This window comes from Sorex araneus, chromosome X (assembly GCF_027595985.1).
Source record: "Sorex araneus isolate mSorAra2 chromosome X, mSorAra2.pri, whole genome shotgun sequence".
In the NCBI taxonomy this organism is placed as follows: domain Eukaryota; kingdom Metazoa; phylum Chordata; class Mammalia; order Eulipotyphla; family Soricidae; genus Sorex; species Sorex araneus.
Genome location: NC_073313.1, coordinates 267,698,626 through 267,720,690, shown reverse-complemented (window position 1 = coordinate 267,720,690; position 22,065 = coordinate 267,698,626). Strand labels below are relative to the sequence as shown.

The 22,065-nt window shown below is 65.6% G+C and overlaps 1 protein-coding gene across 1 annotated transcript in view; it reads left to right on the top strand.

The window, feature by feature from the left end:
- The first annotated feature begins 1,158 nt into the window (after nucleotides 1–1,158).
- Nucleotides 1,159–22,065, top strand: part of COL6A3 (collagen type VI alpha 3 chain) — a 62,616-nt gene continuing 41,709 nt past the window's right edge. The window contains exons 1-5 of the mRNA XM_055123006.1: nucleotides 1,159–1,294; nucleotides 10,463–10,579; nucleotides 11,462–12,019; nucleotides 16,337–16,939; nucleotides 21,382–21,966. Coding sequence (XP_054978981.1) covers nucleotides 10,489–10,579; nucleotides 11,462–12,019; nucleotides 16,337–16,939; nucleotides 21,382–21,966 — 1,837 coding nt within the window. The 5' untranslated portion in view covers nucleotides 1,159–1,294; nucleotides 10,463–10,488. The remainder of the gene's footprint in view (nucleotides 1,295–10,462; nucleotides 10,580–11,461; nucleotides 12,020–16,336; nucleotides 16,940–21,381; nucleotides 21,967–22,065) is intronic.

The following is a 22,065-nucleotide window of genomic DNA, read 5'->3' as shown; positions in this document are numbered from 1 at the left end:
GCGCAGCCGAGCCCCTCACCCGGCACCGAGGGCGTGAGCAGGGGTGCTGCCCGCCCCCCACGGTGTCAGATGGTGTCGGGGCCGCCACGCCCAGCCCGGGGATGGGCCAGAGGGGCCCCAGGAGGAATGGGCAGACCCCCACCTTTCCCACCAGTTTCCAGAAGTTTCCAGAAGTCCCGCAGGGCTGCTGGGCCCAGGGAGGCCCACGGGGGTCTGGTCCCGAGAACTGGGGTCTCTGCTTCCTCCCGACACTTCCCAATCGTGCAGGGCCCTGCCTCGGGGGCACTGGGGGGTCCCGGGCCCAAAGGGCATTTTCTCAGTGCTGTGGCAGGCGGGGGTCGTGCTTGAGGAGAAACCGCGGGACACGGGTGCAGGGCTGCGCCCCCCACCCCCCGCCCACGGGCCTGTGCCAGCTGACCTGGGCGCAGTCGGCCCGGGGCCTCCCTCGGTGGCGGCCCCACCCCCATCCCGTGCCCCCGTCCCGTCCTTCATGGCTCCTGGGGCCCCACAGGCTGCTGACCAGAGCTGCCCGGACAGACGGACGGACGGATGGACGAACAGCCTCACGCCCGCCAGCACCCACAGGCTGAAGACGGAGGTGCGGCCGTGAGCTCACTGCAGAGACGGGGGTCGGGCAGGGAGGGGGTGAGAAGTCTCCAGAAGCTTCCAGGCAGCAGGAGGGTGTGGTGGGGGGAGGGGACGCATTTCCTGTCCCCCCCCCCCTCCGAGAATGCTGGAAAACACTGCAGCTATGGAGACCCACAAAAACGATTCCAAAATTCACTCTGCGGTGGGCCCAGCCCAAAGGTGACGGGGGAGGGGGAGGAGAAGGAGGAGGAGGAGGAGGAGGAGGAGGAGGAGGAGGAGGAGGAGGAGGAGGAGGAGGAGGAGGAGGAGGAGGAAGGGGAGGAGGGCGCTTTGCCTCCTCCCCAGCACTGGGGTCTGCAGCCCACACGCGTGGCGAGGCCGCCCGAGGCTGCGTCAGCGTGGGGGCGGCCGGCTCTGCCTTTCATTTCTGGTTTGGGTCAACCCCGCAGCGGGCGGGTGGGGGGGCGGGGCGGGGGCGGAGCTGGAGGCCGCCTGACGGGACCCCTGGACGCTGTCCAGTGAGGAGCGCGGTCTCCCTGCAAAGGCGGCTCAGTTCCCCGCGGCCAGCCTCCGAGAGCACGTCGGAGCCCAGCGCCCTCCTGCAGACAGACGGACGGACAGACGGACAGACGGGGACCATGCGCCCGGCCCAAGCCTGAGGCCACGGAGACAGGCGCGGGGACACACGCCCCTCTCTCTGCTCAGGGTAAGCGCCTTCCCGAGCACGGGGCTTGCGGGGGCTGTCGGGAGGCCCCGGCCCTGCACGCGCCCCTCTGTCTGTGTTTCTCCGTGTCTGGGTTCGGGCCAGCCGGGGTCCCCGAGGGGCGCAGGGCTCCACGCTGCCGGGCTGCTCTCACCCCCTCGACGTCCCCCTGCGACTGGGCGCGGAGGGCTTGTCTGCGGCCCAGCTGCTCCCGGGGGACCTGCTTTGTTTGCACAAGAGCCTTTGCTGAGGGCTTGGAAGTGACCTGAGGGCAGAGAGTCGCTGGCCCTGGCCTGGCCGCCCGCTGTCGGGGTCCCGGGGCTGGACGGCGGCACATCTGCTCTCCGGGCCGCGCTGGCCTCAGCCCCCGAAGTCTCCGCAGGGTCTTTGTCCCGTGGGGTGGCCTGAAGGAGTCCCGGGGTCGGAGGGCAGAGGGCTGGGCGGGTGCCCGGTGGTGCACAGGGCAGGTCCCCTGGGCCGCAGACGCGGGGCGGGTGCCAGGCTCTCCTGGCGGGCATGGGGGGGGGGTGAGAGTGCAGGGTGGGGCTTGGGTCTCCGCTCCCACCGAGTGGAAAGTGTTGGCAGAGAGACGCCAGCCTGCCGGGGCCAGGTTCAAGGCGACGCTGCCTCAGAAGGCGCTGGGCGGGACTGCGGGACCCTCGCAGGCCCTGCAGACGGGACGGGGACCGTGTGCCCACGTGCCCCAGCCTGGCGCTGGCCATGCTCACAGCACCCGAGACCTGGCACCCCACCCCCGGGCTCTCATCGCTTCGGACCGTCGTGCCCGAGTGTCTCGCGCACCCCCTGCCGTGAGCCAGCGACATGCCAGCTGGGCTGCGGGCACGCGGGTTGCTGGGTCTGTGCTGGCTGGAGACCACGGGGGGCTCCCGGGGGGGAGCCCCGAGGTGGGGGGCTCTTGGTTTGGAGGATGGAGGATCAGGACCCCCAGATGTTAGGGGCCCGTGGGGTGCTTGTGGCACCGCGGAAAGTGGAAAGCAGGGGCCCCTCCCCTTCCCACTAACGTGGAACAGGGTCTTTGCTCGGGCCCCCAAACTGACACGGCCAGTCGGCAGCGCTGGGCTCTGGCTGACGCTCCCCAGGCCAGTGTCCGGTGTCAGGAGGGACGGGCCAGGAGCTGGCTGGGCCAGGGGTGCTGCCCAAGCCCGAGCGGGCAGCCTCCTTCGGGCCCCGGGCCGGCAGGTGGGGCAGCACAGGGGTCTGGCTCCCCGGGGGGCTTGGGAGGGGGGTGAGGGCAGGGGTGCGAGGGGCGAGTCTGTGTCCTGGACTTGGAGCATGTGGTCCCTGCACCTTTGGGAGGTGGCTAGGGAAGCTTCTAGAATGGCGGCCACCCACCACGTGCTCGCATGCATGCGTGTGCACATGCATGCACACACATGCCTGTAGGTGTACAATGTGTGTGCATGCATGTGCGGTCCCTCGCGGGGGCCCCGCCTGCCTCCGGCCCTGCTAACGCCTGGTTTCTCGTCCCACCTCCCCCGTGGCTGGCCCCGTCCTCAGCCCGACTCAGCCCTGCCCCGCGGGGGCCGAGAGGCTCCTGCTCCTCCCCCCCGACGGGCAGCTGGCCTGCAGGCCTCGTGTCTCCCTAGCGTCCGCGTGGCCGGCCGCGGGCCAGCTGGCTACAGGGCCGGCCGCCGCCCACGGACGTGAAATTCCTCGGGTGGGTTCAGGCTTCTCCGGAATCGCGGGGTTGGTCCCCGGGGCCCAGAGCCGAGCCCTGGCTTCAGACGCGTGTTTCCCTCTGAGACGGGTCCCAGACCCGGCTCCTCTGGGGGCCCGGGGGGGTGGCTGCTCTCTCCGGGAGGGGCGGGGAGGATCGGGGGTCTGCCCCGAAGTGTGGCAGAGAACCCCCCCCCCCCCAGTCTCTGCGGGGTCACGTGCCACTGGAGAGGCACCGTGGCGGCTCTGGCCAGGACAGAGCCGGCCCCGGCGGGAGTGGGGGCCACAGAGCCGGGCAGCTGCGAGGGCCGGCCCCGCCCTGCTCAGGCCTTGCTCCTGGCTCTGTGCTCCGGGATCGCTCCTGGTGGTCCTCAGGGGACAGGCTGGCTGTGTGCAGGGCCAGCGCCCGCCCTGCTGTCCTGCGTGACCGGCTCCTGGTCAGAGCTCTAGGCCACAGCCGTGCAGGGACAGAGCCAGGAGCCGCGGGGAGCGTGCACGCCAGCCCGCGTCCTCTCTGGGGGCTGCAGTCCTGCGGTTTGCAGCTGACCCAGGCCTGCAGCCCGAGCCCCGAGTCCAGAAGCACACGGGCCTGCATGGAGCCCCCTTTCGCGATACTGTGCCCCCCGCAACGCCCTCGGGCCTCGTGTTCTCAGGAGCCTGGACTCAGCTCCCAGCATCCCAGGGTGCAGGCTGCCTGGCGGCCTCCAGGGGGCGCCTCCTCCCCTCGCGCCGCGTGGGTGGGGTTCCCGCGGCCATGGATCCGCCTGCACCGAGGGGGCAGAGTGGGAGTGCCGGGAGGCTGTCCGGCTCTTCGTCTGGGGAAGGTGACCGTAAGTGTGGCCCGAGGCTCTGTCCCCCTCGGCCGCCTGAGTCCGGAGGTGAGACGGCAAAGGGGCCCGGCACCCTGAGCTCTGCAGGAGCACGCAGGGCTGGCGGAGGGACAGCCCCCACTGCTGACCGCGTCCACGGCTGCCTCAGCAGGGCAGGGCCGCCCTGCACAGCCGCGAAGCGGGTTCTGGTGGCCAGACCCGGGGGAATCCCAGCCCACGTCCACCTCCGCCCTTCGCTGTGCTGTCCTGGGGGAACAGATGTGAAATCCCCACTGGGTGCGGGACGCCCTCTTCCGGGCCCCTGAGAGGGCTGGCCAGTCTCCGTAGCTGGGACTCTGTCTAGGCCGCCCCCGGGCCTGCCGGGTCACAGCCCTTGCACCTAAGGCCCTGGGGCTGGGGGAGACAGACGGCCAGGCTGCCTTCCAGGGGGAACGGCCGCCTGCCTCAGCTTCTCTGCTCTGCCCCGGGCACCGTGGCCACCCTGAGGAGTGTCCCGAGTCCTACAAGTGGAGTGTGGGAGCCTGTGAGTGTGTGTCAATGTGTGAGCGGGTGTGTGTGAATGAGTGAGTGCATGTGTGAGTGTGTGAGCGGGTGAGTGTGTGTGTGAGTCGTGTGGGAGCACGTGAGTGCATATGTGTATTAACATGTGAGAGTGTGTGAGTGTGCATGTGTGTGCATGTGAATGTAAGCACGGGAGTATGTGTGTGCTGCTCTGAATGTGAATGTGTGAGCATGTGTGTAAGTGTGCATGTGAGTGTGAGTGGGGGTGAGTGTGTGAGTATGTGGGTGTGCACGTGTGAGTGAGCGTGTGAGGGCACGTGTGTGACCGTGTATGCATGTGTGAGTGTGTGAGCCTGAGTGTCATGTTGTACGTGTGACTGTTATATGAGTGTGCGTGTGTGAGTGAGTGTGAGCGTGTGTGAGTGTATGTGAGGCCTTGAGTGTTGGTGTGTGAGTGTGAGGAGACAGCACGAGTGTGTTTGATGGGCGAGTGTTTGCAGGTGTGTGAGTGCGCACGCTGTGTGCAGGAGTGAACGGGTGTGTCCCTGGGGTGAGTGTGGAGATGACCTTCCTGAGTGGGTGTGCGTGAGTGTGAGTGTGTGCGTGTCTGGGACCGGGTCTCAGCGAGCAGGCGTGCCAGGGCCGAGCTGAGGTGCTGGGCAGGGAGGGGCCTTCTCTCCCCAGCCTCTGCGGAGGCGCCTGGTTCAGGGTTACTGAGCGAGGTGAACGTCTCAGTCTGGGAAGAGAAAGGAGAGGGAAAAGACAGACACACGGAGTTCCGCCAAGCGCCCTCCCGGGGGCGGCAGGGCTCTGCTGTCCAGCGCGCCAGCGTTCCCAGCGCGGGAGACGGGGGACGCAGGAGAGCACAGGCAGGAGGACGTGGGGAGGAGTTCTGGAAGCCCCTGGCTGGGAGCTGCGCTCCTTCGGGGGGCCCCGGCCCGGGTGCTGGCACGGGAGGGAGAACTCGTGGGCCGACTCCATTCCAAAATGAAAAACTGAACAGCAGCTGGGGATGACTCAGGCCTCGCGGGAAACCATTCCAGGAAACTGGCTTTTCTTTCTGGAATCTTCATCAGTCGGTTCAGCAGCCCAGGGCCCCCCACCCCCGCCCCCGTCCCCACCAGAGCTCCAGCGAGCTCTCCAGGTACGCTGAGGTGCTGTGTGCCTGTGTGTGTGTGTGCACGTGCCTGCGTGTGAGTGCATGTGTGTGTGCATGTGTGTGTCTGTGTGCATGCATGTGTACACATGTGCGTGTGTGCATGCATACGTGCATGTGTGCATGCGTGTGTACACGCATGTGTGCATATGTGCATGCCTGTGCATGCATGTGTGTGTGCTTGTCTATGTGCATGCATGTGTGTGCATGTGCATACATGCGTGTGTGTGTGTGTGTGTGTGTGTCTGGGGGTCAGGAAACCCAGCACCCAGCAGGGCCTGGGCAGCAGATGCAGGAGAGAACAGAGTGACTGTTTCCTGTGGGGCTGGGCGCTGAGTGGCCCGCGTGATGCCCACTCCCGGACAGGCAGTATGAGATCCCATGATTCGGAGGATTTTTTTTAGAAAGTCTCACTTTTGAGTGAATTGCTTCTGGATTTGATCACCACCGGATGCCAGAAGGACAAAGGCAAACGCTGAACTTCCCCTTAACCAGCAGGACTCGTTCCAGCCGCTCAGAGTCCGGCACGATTGCTGCGAGATGCGCTGTGCAAGGCAGTTTCCCCAGAGCCGGCCGGCCGGCCCCTGCCCCCACTCCCGCACCCAGGGCCGGCCGGAAGCAAGTGGGACCCTGGGCCAAGCCCAGCCTCGCCTGGCTGCGGCGTGAGGAGGAAGGTCCGAGTACCTGGGGGCGGCGCCCGGCTGCGGCCCAGCAGAGATGGACGCGGGCGGGGCGGGTGCTCAGCCCAGGGTCTGGCGGCCGTGAAGGCATTGCTTCCCGGCCTCCCGGGCGGCCAGAGCAGAGCGGGCTCAGGGCCAGCCGGGCCAGCGGGGCCAAGGGCCAAGCCGGCATCTGGGCAGAGGCACTGGCTCTGGGCGGCTGCGTCCAGGCCCGGGGCCCGAGGTGAGGCCGGGACCTCCTGAGCCTCTGCCCAGCAGGGCTGGTGTGGCCTGAGGAGCCGGACACCAGCCCCGCCCGGCCCAGGACCCGCCAGTCTCAGCTTCCTGGGGGGGGGCAGCCCCAAGACGAAGGAGAGGGAGGGGTGCAGCCAGACAGCCCGGGGCGCCTTGTGCAGGGGTGGGGGTGGGGGGTGGAGTGGGGGTCTTGAGCCTGTGTGATGGCCCCGGGGTGAGCACCGTCCGGGAGCAGCTCGGAGCCAGGGGCTCGCAGGCCAGGACGCCAGCGTGTCCGCGCGAAGGTTCGGCCTTTGTTAACGGAGTTCCTCGCGCGCGGGAGTCTTTGCGGAAGCAGTTCCGGGTGGAGCGGGAAGCACGTTCCAGCTTCATGGAAACTCATTTCACGCGCGTGCAGAATTGCTCTGGGGAGTGTCTGCGGAGCGTGAACGAACAGAACTTCCGTCCGGGGGCCGGGGAGGGCCCGGCAGGGTTCGGGCCCCGGGAAAGGCAGCTCCGACCCCCTCGGGGTGAGGCCCGCTGAGTGGGGAGATCTCGGGGTCCCTGGTGGCCGAGCTGGCTTACGGAGCACCCCACCCCCACCCACCCCCGGGGATGGAGGAGTGGCTGAGACTGGCCCCGCGGGTGCGGGGGGCTCCAGCTCCCCCTCCCAGCTCCGAGTCAGGTCCCCTGGGGCCCAGGGGCTCCCCGGGGTTCCCAGTGCGGCTGGTGCCTTGCTTCGCCGTGTGCCCGGCTGTAAGTGTGGACCGCTGCGGGCCGGAGGAGGGCGCCGGCTTCCTTCCTGCCCGAGCCCGGCAAACATCTCTCCTCTCCGTTCCCGGGGCCGGCAAATGGGCAGCCTGGATGTCCACCGGGGACGGTGGCACCTTCCCTAATGGAAAGGAACGTAATTCCCCGTGGTGTCCGGGTTCTCCCGGGCACGATCAGCAGCAGAACAGATTTAATGGCAGACGGAAGCACCGGGGAATGTCCATCTGCTGGGTGAGGGTCCAGCACAGGGCGGGGCAGCGTGGGGAGCCCCGGAGGCCCCCCTCGGGGTGGGCGCTGGCCTCCAGCCCGTGTGCCCCCCTCCCCAGGGCACCTCTGACTTCTCTGCTCCCCCCTTCCCGGGAGGCTCTTCCTCCAGACGGCACATGGCCACGTCCACTGTCCAGCCAGCTAGGAATCCGTTGCCTTGGGGGGACAGTTGGAGCAAGGAGCGCCCGTGAGAGGCCAGGGGTCTCATCCTGCCCATAAGGCTGGGAGTGAACCGGCAATTCCTCCCCAGAAGCCCCTCGTGTCTACCCGATGGGGGCCAGTGGGCCGGGAGAGGTGGGATCAGGGGGTGGGGGCAGCCCCGCTGGGTCAGGCTTGCTTCCGATGAGCTTCCAGCCCCCGCCCTGTGCCTCTGCCCTAGCCTGCGGCTAGAGAACTGGCCCTGGAAGGTTCCTCCAGAATCAGGGTTGAGGCCGTGGAGTTTGGGTGGGGGCTGGTCTAGATGCCGTAAGACTGATGCGAGCATAAGCCCCTTCCCCAGAGACTTCCACCCCTACTGGGTTGCAGCTTGGGGGGCGGGGCTGAAGGGCTCTGGAACTCGCGCCTCCCGTATTAAAATTGCTTGTGATCATTTGTAATATTATATAGGCCGCTTGGGAAAGGACAATCCATATTGCTGGAAGGAATTTAATAGACCGGAAACACGATGATTTCCCCATAAAATAGCTTTCTCGCGGTGCCCTGGCAGATTACAAGGAAGCCCATCTCCAGTAGGATCAGAACACATGGACAGGGCACTCTTCTGCCACGCGAAGGTGTATCGCATCAACTGAGAACACCCAAAATCACAAACGTTGCATTTATTTTTATCTTTTGGGGCCGCCCAGCTGTGCCCAGGGCTGGCTCTTGGCTCTGCTCTCCGGGATCCCTCCTGGGGGGCTCGAGGGGCCAGACCAGGTGCCGGCCACGTGCATTTGCTTTTATACTTAAAGAGTTTTCTGTGGGGGGAGTGGAGCCCCTCCCGGCAGTGCAGGGGGTCAGTGCTGGCTCCGTGCTCGGTCCCCGTGGGGAGCTGTGGACAGAGCTGGGGTCTGCGCCCACCACGCCGAGGCCTGGCCCTGCTCACCGAGTCAGCCCCTGCATGGGGGAGGGAGTGTGCAGAACTGGAAGGGTCTGGAAGCTTCTCAGGGTCAAGCATGGCGGGGGGGGGGGTGACCCTGGGGCAGGGGCTGGTGAGGCCCTCAGAGGGCGCAGCGACCCCCGGGCTAGGCAGAGCCGGGGAGTGCCCTGGGCACCAGCCTGGCCTGGGCTCGGGGCGCCATGAGACGGCAGTGCCAAATGCTGGGGACCCCTGGGTGCCACGTCCGTCTGTCGGAGACACACACGGCCTGGCGGGTCGGGCAGAGGGGGCTGCGCCTGGGCTGTGCCGGGCTCTGCTGGGCGTCCTCGGAAGGAAACGCTCCTCAGGGGCCCGGAGCAGGGGCCCCAGGAGCACGGGGTGGTGTTAGCGCGGGGCTTCCATCCGTTCCATTCTTATCACCGTCCTTGCTAGTGTCTTCGTGCTGGGCCCCGCCTGGCGGTGCTTGGGGCCTTCTCCTGCTTCTGTGTCCTGGCTCATGCCTCGTGGGACTTAGGGGCCCACATGGGACGTGGGAAGCCAACCCGGCTTGGCCTCGTGCAGAGCAGTGCCCTGCCCACTGGACTATCTTTCTGGCCCTCCGCTTCCTCAGTTCTGGCCTCGTCTCCTCTTCCCCAGCAGCTCACTCAGACCCCCTCTCCCTCTTGGCCAGCCCGCCGATTGGGGTGCCCCCTGTCCTCTGCTGACACAGGCTGAAGGGTTCCGTGGCCCGGCCACGGGGCTGGGTGTTGGGCTGGTTGCCGGGTTCTCTGCCCAGGCTGCCTGTGCTCAGGGCGCTTTGCTCTCCTCGAGGGTCCCGACCCGCCCACCCCTGCAGGCCAAGGCCGCTCCGCTGAAAGGACAGACAGGAGCCCCCCGTGTGCTGGACAGGGGTGGGGCAGACTGGGGTGGGAGCCAGGGGGGCTGCAGGCCCCGCCCCAAGCAGACGCCCCCGCTCGCGCCTGGGTTCTCTGCACTCCGCACCCTCCCTCCCTCCCGTCATGTCTGTCCCGGGACAGTGGCCGTCTCCGGGGTGGCGGGTAGTGAGTGCCCGGCATCTCTGACCCGCTCCTGGGAGACGCCGCCCAGGTCTCCTCCGCCTCTCTCCGGCTGTGTCCTCGGAGATGCGCCTTCCCAAGGCGACCAGCGTCGAGAGTCAGAGTGTTTAGGGGGTCAGCGAGGGGCACAGGAGTCAGGACACTTGCCTTGCCCGTGGCCAGGCAGGGTTCGACCCTTGAGCCCCTTCCGGACCCCTGAGCCCCCCAGCCTGGTGCCCGGGCACAGGGGGGCAGAGCCCAGGGTGAGCCCCGCGCCTGCCGGGGTGGCCCCCAGCCAAAACACAGAATCAGACGATTTTATTTTCGGGCAGAGGGGGCGTCCATTGCGGATGTGGCCTTCCCTGGCCGGGGTCTGCGGTGCTCCCTCCCTCTCTGACGCTGCCCCCTGGGGAGTGCCCTCTCGGGAGCCCCCAGCCTTCTCCTCCTTACCTGTGACTTGCTAGCGGGTCGCTGAGTCCCTCTGGAACCCGGGGCCAGCGAGTGTCCCTGTAGGCTCTGCCCTGGGCGTGTGGCCCAGGCTTTGCAGCAGGACTGTAACGGCTTTTACGTGTGACCAACCCGTGTCTTCTCTGTGTGTTCTCTGCGTGTTCCGGGCTGTCGCCGAGTCTGTGCATCTCCCTGTCGGCTGTGTCCAGGGGCGTCTCCCGGGCTCCCTCCTGCTCCCGCGGCCTCAGCCCTGCCCGAGTCCAGCCCTGGCCTCTGCTCACCGCGGGGCCTGGGGCTCCTTTGATTTTCTTTGACGGTTTCACCGGCTCTGGGCCCCTGAGCCAGCGACTGACGACGGGACTCTGTCCCATTTGGGGCCACTGCCGGGAGCAGACAGGAGCTCAGGGCTCTGGAACCCCGTCCCGGGCAGGGCAGGGGCAGGGCGGGGCGGGGTGCGGAGGCCCCGGCCGGGGTCTGGCTGCCCAGCGCTGACGGCTCTGCACGCTTCCCTCTCCAGGTCCCCTTCCCCGCTGAGCCGCAGCCATGAGGCGTCCACGGTGCTGGCCGGCCGCGGCCCTGCTCTGCCTCCTCTTCACGGGCGTCCCCCCTGCGCGGGCCCAGCAGGGGCCAGCAGGTAAGAAGCAGCAGCCACGGCTCTGCCGTCCCCGCCCTGTCCCGGGCTGCGGGAGGCGTGTTGTGTGGCCCGAGACTGTGTGGCTGCCTGGGGCCTTGTCTGGACAGTGGCGTGAGCAGGACGTTTGCGCTGAGAGTGTTTTGCTCTCCCAGAGCCCTCGGGCGCCTGCTGCAGGGGAGGGCCGGCTCAGGGCAGCCCAGGCGCAGGGTGGCGCATGCCCAGGTGACACAGTCTCGGGGACCGTGCGGTGTTTAGAGCCCGCGGGCGGCGCTGGCCGGGCTCTGGGCAGTGAGCCGCCTTGCGCGGCAGAGCAGGCCCGGCCTCCCGCTCCCCCCGGAGAGCAGAGCTTCCCTGCAGTCCTAAGACGCAGGGAGCGGGGGTCTCACCTCTGGAGGGGGGGTGTCTGGGGTCTCTGAGCAGACAGCCAGCCTGGGACAGCACGTCCACCTCGGATCCTGGCCGTGTCCCGGGAGGGGTCCCTGCCTCTGAGAGACGGGCGTGGGGAGCCTCTTCTGATGTCAGAGTCGGGGCGCGGCCGTCCCGGCCTCGGGCCGAGGGTCCTCAAGGTTCTGCCCCTGAGCCCTGAGCTCAGAGCAAGTTTCTGACCTGACGGCTCTGATTTGGGCCGACGGACTCTGGGTCCGAGCTGCGGGCCTCAGCGTGCTCAGGGCCACCAAGGGGCATGTTCGGGTCGGAGGACACAGGGAGGGGTACTTGGTCCTGTGGGGGGGGGCCGCCTGCTGTCCGGCGGGACCACCAGCTCGTTCCCGCCTGCCAGGTAAGTCCAACGGCGCGCCTGGACGCAGACCAGGCCCAGAGACGGTCCAGGGCGTGGTGGGGGGGCCGGGGCCGAAGGCCTGAAGCCCCCGTCTCTCTTTAAAGCTGCGGGCGGCGGCGCGGCGGCAGATGTAGTTTTCCTGGTGGATCCCGCCTGGAGCGTGGGGAAGGAGCACTTCCGGCTGGCCCGCGAGTTTCTCTGTGACGTGGTGCGGTCCCTGGCCGTGGGCCAGCAGGACTTCCGCTTTGCTCTGGTCCAGTTCGACGGCAACCCCCAAACCGAGTTCCGGTTAAACACCTACCGCACCCCGCAAGAAGTGCTGTCCCACCTCTCCAACCTGTCCTACACGGGGGGCCGTGGCCGGGCCCCCGGCGGCGTGGAGAGCGCAGTGCGGGCTCACCTGTCGCGGGAGGCCGGGAGTCGGGCCGCCGACGGAGTCCCGCAGCTGGTTCTGGTGCTGGGCGGGGGCCAGGGCCTGCCCTCACCCGGGCTCCTGTCTGCGGACGCCGGCGAGGGCGCCTTGGCCGGGCCGGCCCTGCCGCCACTCAAAATGCGCGTGTCCCACCTAGAGAACCTGACGGCCCTCCCCGGGCTGGTGGGCGACTCGGTGTCCTGGGTGCGAGCCGCGGCGGCTCGGCGGGAGGCCCCGAGAGACCTCACAGGTAACCCCACCCCTGCCCGCCTGCTGCGCTTCGCGGCTGAGCTAGGCTGAGGGACAGACGCCGCCACGGGCTTAAAAACGAAGGTTTGGCTCTTCCCGGCCGCCGCCTAAGAGGGTCCCGGCGCGTCCGGCTGAGGCCTGAGCTCTGACACCCCCCTCGGGGCCGAGGCTCCCCTCACACGTCCCGCTCCCGAGGACGAGAATGTCAGGGCCGGAGAGGTGATGCAGCAGTGGGGCCCTCCCGGGCTCCATCCCGGCGCCCCACAAGGTCCCCCGAGCCCACCGGGAACAAGCTCTGAGCACCGCCGGGTGTGGCCCCAAACCAGAAAGCGATAAAGAAAAGCAAGTTTAGGACGGTGGGAGGCGGCAGGCGGAGCTGCGGGGGCTGCCGGCACCTGGATGCGGTGGCTGGGGGCAGCAACCCCCCAAACACGCAGACGGTGACCCCCAAACACGCAGACGGTGACCCCAAACACGCAGACGGTGACCCCCAAACACGCAGACGGTGACCCCGCGGGGGCCCCCGAGACTTGGCGGGGCTTTGCCCCAAGCCCGCGGGCAGAGCTGGCTCTCGTCCAGGCAGGCGGCCTGCCGCGCGGGGCTCTGGGCCGCGCCCTCCCCCTCCAGGGGTATCTCAGTGTTGCTGGGACTCCCCGAGGTTGCCCTGGGCTGACCATGGGGCCCCTCGGCTTATGCTCTGTGTCCAGGTCACAGGCTGGCCTTAACTGCTCAGGCCAGTTCCCCGCGCTGTGTCCACGGGACAGACAGAGGCGCTGCCCTCTGGGCCGTGCCCAGCGCTGCCCCCAACCCGGACGGCAGGAAACGGCCTGGGCGCCGCTGCACAGCTGACCGGCATTTCCAGGGCAACGTGGGGGGGCACAGCCGGGGCGGGGGCCGACTTGGGCCCTCTGGGGTGAGGGGCAGAGCGGGAGGGCCTGCGGCCCCGTGAGCACCAGGGCCGGAGGGTGAGACCCTGCCTGAGCGGGGCAGCTGGGCGCGGCCTGAAGGGCGCGGGGGGTGCCGGGGGGCTACGGGGACAGAGCTTGTGAGTGACCCCAGGTCCCTGGGAGTTCCCGGCCTGGAGCTGCCATGAGTGAGAGGGACAGAGGGGCTGGGCAGCGGGGAGGACCCCGGCTCTGACCCCCACACCCGGTGGGCCGAGCACAGAGCCAGGAGGAAGTGAACGACAGAAGCTAAACCCGAACGGAAACGAAGAGAGATGAGAGGGGCTTATTGCGTGGGAAGACCCGGGGTCCTGGCCGGGCAGGGCAGGGGGGAGGCGGGCGAGAGGGCACAGGACAGGCCGCTGACCCTCGGAGCACTGTCCCCTGAGCTTCCCAGGACGGGCGCCCCTAGGAAGTCCCCAGAGCAGGAATGGAATGAAGCGAGGGAGGCGGGGCAGGGGGCACTCGGGGGCCCAGGCGCCAGCTGTCCCAGGAGAGGCCGCAAGCCAGCCAGCCCCCTCCCGAGGATGTGGGTCAGGCGGGCTGCGTTGGGGCGACTGTCCCGGTCAGAACTGTGATTACCGGGGGAATCCCAGGGGCCGCCCTGGGTTCAGCTCTCAGGGGACTGATCTGGACAACCAATCAGGCTGATTCACCGGGCTTGTTCGTCTTTGACTCTGAGAACGTCCTGGGGCCCCACAGAGCCGCTTCACCCCCGTCCAGGACACAGGTGTCCCACCAGACCCGAGAGAAAGCGGTGGGGACCACGTGGCCCCTGTCCCTAACGCGCCGCCTTCCAAAGCAAGGGCCCTGCGGGGCCCCGGTCAGCTGGCCCAGCGGCCAGCAGCAGCTCAGGGGCCGTGGGTCTGGGCGTCGTCACCCCTCGGTCCCCTCCCGCCCGCCGCTGACGGAAGCTCACAGTGCGTCCTGAGCGGGTGTGTCCCAGAGACGCTGGAACCTTTGTTTTTAGGCCCGGGCTCGCTTCGCTCTGCAGCCCTCTCTCGCCCGCTGTGTGCAGGGAGGGGAGGGCGCCGGGCGCGACCGGGAAGGCGCGAAGGCTCTGGGGGTCGCTACGCGGGCGGGACCGGCTTCCCCGGGAGGGTCTGGGCGTTCAGAGGAGCTGCCCCCGACTCAGGCCGTGCTCCCGAGGTCCTGGGGGCGACTCGTGCCTTGCCCGGGGGCCAGGTTGGATCCCACGAGGGCACCCCCAAAGCTCCGGGCTGTGCATGCCCCCGCACTGCTGGGTGTCGCCCCCACACTGCTGGTTCCTGCTGCTCCGCTAAGGCAGGCCCCAGGCTGCACCGCACGGCGAGGACCGGCCCGGCTGGCACCTCTGCAGCCACCAGGGCCCGACCCCGGCCTGCCCGAGTCTGCGCCTTGGGGTAGGGAGCCTCCGCCCGCTGTGCCTGCCCGGCCTCGCCTGCCCCGGTGCCCGGGACGGGGACTGCGTTTGGGGCAGGCAGGGCCAGGCGTGGAGAGGCGGGCTGCCCGCGCCTCCCCGAGGTCAGGCCCTCCGTCCACGCCCGGCTGCCGCTGCCCGGCTGAGCGCATGCCTGCTGCCCGTGTCCGTGGGGGAGGGGGCGCGTGGTTCCTCGGCCATGACACATTATCCAACGGTTCCCACGGCCGCTCCTGCCCGCCCCCGGGGCCTGCGGCTTCCCGAGCCGTTGTCAGTGCGGCCCCCAGTAAGGCCCCGTATTTACGAGGGGGGGCCCTGACCGAGCCATCCCTTGTCACGCTCTGGCAAAGTGACTCGTTTTCTCTCCCCTGGGGCTGGGAGTGGAGGGCGTGAGGTAAGACTGTGGCTCGGGTCCAGGTGGGCCACATTACTGCCCCCCCCCCCCCAGATCCCAGCTGGGCCGCGGTGACCAGGCTGAATGAGCACTTTTGTGTGACGATTAAAACCACAGGACCCTGAGCACTGTAGTGAAGAGTACCCCGTTCGACCTTACACAGTTTTTCTAAGTATCCTCGGGTATGTGAGGAATTCCTCACAAGGATCTGCTGATCGCTTGTCTGGGAGCTACAGGACGGATGTGGGGTGAGGGGCGTCCCAGGCTTGGCCGGACCCTGAGCGAGGCTGGGAGGAACCGAGTTGCCTACAGGGCGGTGGTCGGCCCCTAAGGCCTGCAGCCTCGGGATCCCTCCCCCAGGGAAAAATAAAAGCGATTTTGCTGAACCCAAGACAAAAATAGCTCTAGCTATAAAGGAGTCGCTATTTCTGTGAAGATCAGAAAGAATGAGCTTGTCGATCAGATCATGGTTATACTCCCATCCGCCTCCTCGAGGTCCAGAAGGCAAATATCACATGTGCACACACGCAAATCTCCCCCGTGCTCACACACACACACACACACACACACACACACACACACACTTCTTTATTCCAAATATGCATTAAAGTTGTTGAATTAAAAAAAACAACACATGCTTTCAGACAGTCTCGCTTTTCCTCCCGTGTGGCCCTCTGTGATCTAAACTAGCTGTGGGGGAGGGGTGCGAGGTCTCTCCTGGCCCTGGGGCCCGGATTGAGTTCTATTGAGGGGTCTCGAGATGGTCCCCACCCACTAGTCAGCTGGTCTGGGCGCCCTGGAAGGACGTTGGATAATGGTGTCATGTCTGTCTGTCCCTGCGCCCGTGGCTCTGCATTCCGTGGCTGCATAGAGGCAACGTGGACCCGGAGGGTCCCACGCTCGGCACGGCCGACCCGCGTTCACCCAACACGGTCTAGAACCAGAACTACAGACGCGGCCCGAGCCTGAGCCAGACCTTCCCATATTGCCTGGTGCTGCCTTTTTGGTCTGGGAAGGAAAAAGAAATCCCAGTTGCTCAGAGGAAATCGAGCGTCTCCGATACTGGGATGATGAGTCAGCAAACCGCAAGTGTGAGGTTCCGTTTGGGAGTGTGGGTTTGGCCAGGGAGAGCCTGTCATCACCGCGGGTCGTGAGAGAAATGTGTATAAATTACACGTCTTCTCTGGGCCTTTGCTAATGGCCTGTGCTGTCTCCGGGAGTTTCGGTCATGTGTACGTAACGTGTGCCCACAGATCGTGGTTCCCTCCAAATTTGGTAGAAAATTCCAGAACGTGGGTCCCAAATTTCTATCTCAGAGAAGCGAATACTGTTGGAAACTGAATTCCAAAGACAGCACCAGAGAAAATCGGGTATTTTTCTAATTCTCGAGAGTTGCCTCTTATCCATCCCGAATGCAGAGCCCCAAAAGATAACACCACTCCCCTTGTCCTCACGTGTTTTGTGTGACCGTATTTCATGTTTCTCACTGTTTCCCACAGAAACAGGTTAGAGCACGGAAGATTGCATGTGATCACTGGTTCTAACGCTTTCACTTTTTTTTTTTTCCTGCACTCTTTAAAGCACAAGACTCCGCTGACATTATTTTCCTTATTGACGGATCCAACAGCACCGGAAGGGCCGATTTCGCGATCGTGCGCGACTTCCTTGTCAATCTCCTTGAGAGACTGCCTGTGGGCGCTCAGCAGGTCCGAGTGGGGGTGGTCCAGTATAGCGACGAGCCCAGGACCGAGTTCCCACTGGACGCCCACGCCTCCCGGGCGCAGGTCCTGCAGGCCGTGAAGGCCGTGGGCTTCGAGGGGGGGGAGCTGGCCAACGTGGGGCTGGCCCTGGACTTCGTGGCGGAAAACCACTTCACTCGGGCGGGCGGCAGCCGTGCCGAGGAGGGGGTCCCCCAGGTGCTGGTCCTCATCAGCTCGCAGCCGTCTAGTGACGAGCTGGGTGACGGGGTGGTGGCGCTGAAGCAGGCTGGCGTGTTCATGTTCGCGCTCGGCGCCCGGGCGGCGTCCCGGGCCGAGCTCCAGCAAGTGGCTACCAGCGACAGCCTGGTGTTCACGGCCCCGGAGTTCCGCGGCCTGGGGCGCCTGCAGGAGCAGTTACTCCCCTTCCTTCTGGACGTGGCCCAGAGGCGCCTGGTCCTGCAGCCGCCCACCATAGTCACACAAGGTACGTATGTCCGGCTGTGGGCAGGTGGGGGGCCGTCCGGGGCCGGCTGCGGGGGCAGTAAGGCGGGCCCCTGGAGACGCCGTAAGTACACCCAGCGCGGGGTCCCGAGACACGGCTCCGGAGTGCGGCGTGCACAGTGCAGGGGGCTGTTTGGAAGGGGGGGACGGGAGCCGGGAGAGGGGCGCAGGCTGGCCCGTGAGCCCTGTCCTGCGCCTGCCCGAACCGCCTGCTCCTGGGCCCGGGTCACAGAGTGACACACTAGGGGCCAGGCCCAGAAGGGTGACCCCCAAAGTCTCCTTGGGGGCAGGGCCACATCCGGCCCTGTGTGGGGGGTGCTGTGGCCGTCAGGTTCCCGGACTCCTCGGCTCAGGGGCTGCCCGGGAGGGCGGCACAGGCCCTGCAAGGTGGGGGGATGGGTCGGTCGCGGACGGACGGACGGACGGACACCGAGCAATGGGAGGCAGCGTTTCCTCCGGACAGAGGAGGGGCCCAGGGGTGTGGGCAGAGCCGAGGGGTCAGGGCAACGGCTGGGCCCGCTGCTGGGGCTGCGGGTTCAGGCGGGGCAAAGGCACGGGGGCCTTCCTGTGAGCTCTCGAGCCGCCCTGACGGTCAGGCTGCAGCGTGCGGCACAGGGGCACGGAGTGTCACAGGGCACTCAGCGCGCTGAGACACGCGTATATCCGCGTGCCGGGGTCCTGTCGGTGGAATAGAGAGCGCTGGGTGCACTGCACAGCAGCAGAGCACTGTGGCACAGGGTACCTGCAACAGCAGTGGGGCACCAGGACTGTGGTCGAGGTGGGACGGCCCAGTGTACTGTCCCCCAGGGCAGAGTACCCAGTACTGTGGTATAGTAGTACTGTCCCCTAGGGCAGAGTACCCAGTACTGTGGTATAGTACTGTCCCCCAGGGCAGAGTACCCAGTTCTATGGTATAGTAGTACTGTCCCCCAGGGCAGAGTACCCAGTACTGTGGTATAGTACTGTCCCCCAGGGCAGAGTACCCAGTACTGTGGCATAGTACTGTCCCCCGGGGCAGAGTACCCAGTACTGTGGCATAGTACTGTCCCCCGGGGCAGAGTACCCAGTACTGTGGTATACTACTGTCCCCCGGGGCATAGTACCCAGTACTGTGGTATAATAGTACTGTCCCCCAGGGCAGAGTACCCAGTACTGTGGTATAGTAGTACTGTCCCCCGGGGCAGAGTACCCAGTACTGTGGTATAGTAGTACTGTCCCCCAGGGCAGAGTACCCAGTACTGTGGTATAGTAGTACTGTCCCCCAGGGCAGAGTACCCAGTACTGTGGTATAGTAGTACTGTCCCCCAGGGCAGAGTACCCAGTACTGTGGTACTCTGAGTACTGAGTACTGTGGTATAGTACTGTCCCCCGGGGCAGAGTACCCAGTACTGTGGTATAGAATGTTACACTGCAGTGTGCTGTCCCCCAGGGCAGAGTACCCAGTACTGTGGCGTAGGTGGACACCCCAGGGCACTGTCCCTGGCGAGAGCGCAGCCGTAGCACACAGCCGTGACTGTGCCCAAAGGCCATCAGCCGGGCTAGGGACGGGGCAGTGTGGCTCATGCGTGCTCTAGGTTTGGGGATCGAACCCTGGCAGTTCCTGATCCCTCAGACACCACCGGAGGCTGCGGCCCCCAAATCACAGCAGTCTTACCCACGTGACCCAGACCCTCCCCAGATGGGAAACTGAGGCCGTGGCACTGCCCACGCCCTGGCCCAGCACCAGCCTCAGGCTCCCTCCCCGCTCGCAGCAGGGTCAGCCTCGGCCACTCCGAGCCGTGGGACCCAGAGCCGCTCAGCTGAGGGCGCGGCCCCTGCACAAGGACGGCCCGGGGGGCTCTGCCAGCAGCTCCTAAGAGCAGCAGGGAGCCCCGAGCTCCTCTGAGGGCCAGGAGGAGGGGCTGGAGGGGCTCAGTGGGGGTGATGGAGGGTGGGACACACCCACACACACGAACACACACAGATACACACATACACACGCACACACGGACACACACCAACTCACACACAGACACACATACACGGACACACAGACTCACATACATAGACACGCACACACGGACACACAGACACACACACAGACACACACACACCCGCATACACGGACACACACAGACTCACACACACCCGCACACATGGACACACACAGACTCACATACACAGACACGCATAACCCCCCCACACCTGCACACACAGACTCCCACACACACACCTGCACACACGACAGACACACATACCCCCAGACACACACCTTCACACAGGGACAAACACAGGCTCACATATACAGGCACGCATACCCCCCAGACACACATCCTCACAGGGACACATACATACCCTCACACACAGACACATACACACACAGACTCACATGCACAGGCATGCATACCCCCCAGACACACACCCTCACACATGAACACACACCCTTATGTAGACACACACCCTCAAATAGACACATACATATCTTTACACATATATACACATGTACACTCTCACATATACCCTCACACGCAGACAACATACAGACTAACATATACATACATACCTCCCACAGACACACATCCTCATACATGGACACCCTCCCCAGATACACATATACATACCCTCACATACAAACACATACACATACACATACAAACACATACACATGCAAACACATACACATACACATACACTTATATATGGACACACACCCTCACACATATAAACACATACACTCACACATACACACAACCTCATACTGACACATGTATAAACACTCTCACATGTACATCTACACACTTCCACTCCCATATTCCCACACAAGTAGACACACTCATATAGACACACACCCACACACTTCCATACACACACTCAGACACATACATGGCCTCAAATATGCAAATATACTCACATAGAGACACACACTCATCCACTGATACACATACACACACTCACACAGACACATACCCATGCACACACTACATATACACACTCACGCATACATCCACTCTCACCCACACAATATACCCACACTTCCTTCCTCACGTACACAGCAACACACACTCATAATACGCTTACACATATATACACACACTCACATACATATACTTTTTTGACCTGCACATACACATACTTTAACACACAATGTACACTTATACACATAAACATACACTGACACAGATTGCGTGCACTCACACACTTGAACTCAAGTGTGCTCATTCATGCACCACATACACCTCCACACACTCACACCCACATACACTCACATGCTCACACACTCACATGCTCACACACACACGCTCACACGTGCACATGCTCACACACACTGCACTCACCTGTTCTCACACACTCAGCCCACGTGTGGATTGCCGAACGGGCTCGCCCCCCTGCATCCCACCTTTTCCCCCCGCCCGGGGGCTTCCTTTCCTGCCGTGATCTTTGTTTGTCCTTGGAATGACCTTGCAGCCTGGCTGCTCGCCAGAATGGGGACACACCCTGTCTAGGACCCCAGCGAGGGGCTGGCCGGGCAGCTGGGTGGGAGGGGCAGTGGGCGTCCCTGTCCTGCAGCAGTGCCTGCCTCTAGGCCAGGTGGTGGGTGGCGGCCAGCCGCTGTCCTCTGTCCTGTCACATGTGGTCGGGGCAGCCCGCGCGAGGGAGTGTGTGAGCAGGGCGTCCCTGTAGGACGTGGCAAGGCCCCGTGTCCCTCATGCCCAGGGCATACGTGTGTCCCTTGTGGGACAGGACGTGCTGGTGGGAGGTGCCTGGTGCCACACGGGGAGAGACCCCCACCTCGCCCCCATGCCCCTGCCCATCGCTCTAGTCTGAGGCTGGACGCTGACGGTGAGTGGACCGCCAGGGTCCGGCATGAGGGGCCCCTTGCTGCTGCTGACCCCTGTGAAAGGCCGACACACCTGCCTGCACGTGGCAATGCCCTCAAGAGCACTGTTTTGGGAGCGCCCAGCTCTGGCTCCCACCGCTGACTCAGGCGGTCACCTGGCCAGACTGCTGTGCCCTGCGCAGGGTGCTGGGGGGCCACAGCCCCAGGAGCTGACGGGCACAGCTCAGCTGCCCCGTTGGATCCAGGTTTCCTGCTCATGAGGTTCAGGGTCCCCGTCACTGTGTCCCAGCAGAAAAGGAGGCGCGTGTGGGGGGTCAGCCCAGCCGTGGCGGGGACTCACGACCCCCAGGCTGGAGCCTGGGCCGCTGAGAGACATTGAGGCCACAGTCCGGCTGGGTCTAGGGGACGGGAGGGGCTGGGATGGATCCGTGTGCCCAGTCACGCAGGAGGACCCGGGAGGTGGGCCAGCCGCGTCTGTGGCACGCGTGTGCCGTGGCCAGAGCCCCCTGCTCTACACCCACGTTGCCTGCTCTGTGCAGCCGGTGGCGGGGCCGTGGGACAGCGGGCGGGTGGGGCCACTCCCCTGACTCTCCCCTTTGCACCCGCAGTCGTCGAGGTCAACAAGAGGGACATCCTGTTCCTCGTGGACGGCTCCTCGTCGCTGGGCCAGGCCAGCTTCAACGCCATCCGAGAGTTCCTCGCCAAGGTCATCCAGAGGCTGGACGTCGGCCAGGACCTCGTGCAGGTGGCCGTGGCGCAGTACGCTGACACGGTCCAGCCCGAGTTCTACTTCAACAGCTACCACAGCCGCAGGGAGGTGCAGGCGGCCATGCGCAGGATGAAGCCCATGGACGGCACCGCCCGCTACACGGGCTCCGCGCTCGACTTCGTCCGCGAGCGGCTCTTCTCCAGCGCCGCGGGCCACCGGGCCTCCGAGGGCGTCCCCAAGCTGCTGGTGCTGGTCATGGGCGGGCGCTCGCTGGATGATGTCAGCCGGCCGGCCCAGGAGCTCAGGCGTGCCGGCGTCATGGCCTTTGCCGTGGGTAGCCAGGCGGCCGACGAGGCCGAGCTGCGGGAGGTGGCCTTCGACGGCTCCCTGGTGTTCACGCCCGCCGAGTTCCGCACCGCCCCCCTGCAGGCGCTGCTGCCTGGCCTGCTGGCCCCGCTCAGGACCCTCTCCGGGACCTCGGAAGGTGAGAGGCCGTCGAGGGCCACGGGAGCAGCGTCCGGGTCAGGGCACTGACACGGCGTAGGGAGGGGCCTTTGGGGCCACAGAGAGTCGGGGGTCTGGA